Below are 2,445 nucleotides of genomic sequence, written 5' to 3' on the forward strand. Positions count from 1 at the left end.
TTTATTGCTAATGGAATACACACACACACACACACACACACACATACATATACATATACATACATACAGGAGTGGTCATCTTTATGTCATTCTTGATCTTATCAGGGAAGGAATAGGAAGGCTAGATAAAGGGATAGAGGCGCTCACAAGAAAAGCAGATTATATGATCATATCCAGGTGATTAGAGTAGACTGGTGTGAAAAGGTACTTTTTTGCAGATGATGTGGGACTTAAACAGGGTGGGCCTGGAGTAGGGGAAGGTGCCATAGAGGGGAAAATAGCATTCAAATAAAAGGCTCTGAGGAGATATGTGTATGGTATATATGAGTGAATAAGAGTTCAGACGCAGTCAGCATCCCATTTTTAAATAATTATGTGACTTGAAATGGGAAGGAAACTCTTGTAGAAAATGAGAGGTGTGAGGGAGAGAATCACTTTAATATTTGATATTAGTCTAAAAGTCACATATTATTTCAGTAAAAAAGAAACACATTGCATACTAGAAAACCCTGAATTGTATACTTTAAAAGGACGAATTAAAAAAACGACAACAAAAAGGGCGAATTTTATGCTATAAGAATTATAACTCAATAAAACAATAAAAATAACACATCACACTGAAAGGAAAAAAATTCATATAAACTCTGCATAGAGAAGGCTTTTCTAATAATGACCCTGGCAGAAGAATCACGAGATTTTAAAAATTGGTTTAATCTATTCAAGTTGAAAACTTATGTACGTCAAAAAATCAAAAAGAAACTGAGGAATGAAAGGTTATTGGACAAAGTTTGCACCATATGTAAGAAAGTGTAATTTTAATACAGAGAAGACTTAGACAAGTCTTTAAGGTAATCAAATGACATGAAGAAATAATTAACAGAAGAATACAATTTATTTACAGGCAACAATTAATTAGTAAGTAAAAAAATTAAACAAAAAAGAGGTACATTTTTCGGCTTGTTATATTTGCAGCAATTAAGTCAACAATTAAAACAGAAAGTGCTGGTAGGATGCAGAGAAAGGACTCTTGCAGAATATCAACTGGAATGTAAATCATTAACAGTTAATGAACTCTTGGCAACATGGGCCAGAAAAATGTTCTGCCCAGCACCTTCACGTCTGAAAATTTATTGTAAGCACCCGGGGAAGTCTATATGGATGGTTTATTTACAATGATTTCCATTGTGTTATTACTTATAATAGTAAGAATAATTAGGAAAAATTAATAACTCAAAATGGAAGATTATATATCAATATGGCACTTGCTTCTGCTATAATATTAATTGTGAAATGTTTATTAAGATTTTTTTTTATTTTTTTTATTTTTTTATTATTAGTTAAGGTGTTACAAATGTTTCCTTATCCCCCCCCCTGTTAAGATTAAATAATAATAGTGTGGAAACATTCATCTTATAAGATCATGTGACAAAATCAGCATCTTCACAATATCAGATAAACATATAGAGCAAAGGCCATAAAAGTTTGTGTAAAGTATTTACAGTGTTTTTCTTTTAAAAGAAGGGATTTACATTTTTTTCTTTATAATTTAAACATTCACTATAATGACACAAATGATTTCTCAGTTGGAGAAGAACAAAAACAGAGTTTAAAAAGTAAAGAATAAAGGCTGGTCACAGCTAACAAATAAATGAAATCACCTGTCAGAAGCAGAGATCCAATCCCAGATATGTGACTGTAGATAAATTTCTTAATCTTTTTTTGTGCCCAGCATCCTTTTCTAGAATCTTCTTGCCCTTTCAGGCCACACATAGTTTCTGTGTACTTGGTATCATATTCTCCACATTAAGACCAATGAGTGAGTTTCTTCCAAGGCCAGGTCAGAATTGGTCCCTGAAGCCCAGTGACTTGACTGAGGTCCTGACCTGCCTCGTCTTGACTTCATTTCTTGTGTCGGGGAAGAATTTGCAGTCCTACATGATGCTCCTATTGGGTTTCCTTCTAGAAGCCAAGGGTTTGCTGGCATTTTTGGTTTTCCCAACTCTGGATAGAATCTGCTTGGACACATATACCCACTCACCAAGTCACCCCGTAGGGACGGCTGGTCACTCATTCTCTCCAGGCTGCAGCTCTGTCCTTGGCCTGTTGGCCCAATTGCAGTCCTGCAAAGTCAGAATCTTCATTTCCTTGCATCTGCTTGTAAGACTCAGCATCCATCCCGTTTTGAATGCGAGTCTTTTGAATTTGTAATGGTCAAGTCCAGTGAAGAAGGCCTGCTGAAAAGTCTGGGCTTCTACTCTGGGGAAAGATTTTTATGGGGTGGAACATCTTCCCCAGCCCGAGAGTCTCCACAAAGCCCCCTTCATGTCCCTATTCCTCAGGCTATAGACAAAGGGGTTCAGCATGGGAGTCACCATTGTGTATAGCACAGACGCCACCTTTCCAGTGTCTGCTGAGTAGGAGGATGAGGGCTGGAAATACACTAGA

General features: G+C 36.4%; 1 protein-coding gene across 1 annotated transcript in view; it reads right to left on the bottom strand.

Annotated features, from left to right (window-relative positions):
- Positions 1-2,270: 2,270 nt before the first annotated feature.
- Positions 2,271-2,445, bottom strand: part of LOC102756149 (olfactory receptor 1G1) — a 957-nt gene continuing 782 nt past the window's right edge. Inside the window, exon 1 of the mRNA XM_006771237.1 lies at positions 2,271-2,445. This exon is cut by the window's right edge and continues 782 nt beyond it. Coding sequence (XP_006771300.1) covers positions 2,271-2,445 — 175 coding nt within the window.

Source organism: Myotis davidii, unplaced genomic scaffold, assembly GCF_000327345.1.
Source record: "Myotis davidii unplaced genomic scaffold, ASM32734v1 scaffold64, whole genome shotgun sequence".
Lineage (NCBI taxonomy): Eukaryota > Metazoa > Chordata > Mammalia > Chiroptera > Vespertilionidae > Myotis > Myotis davidii.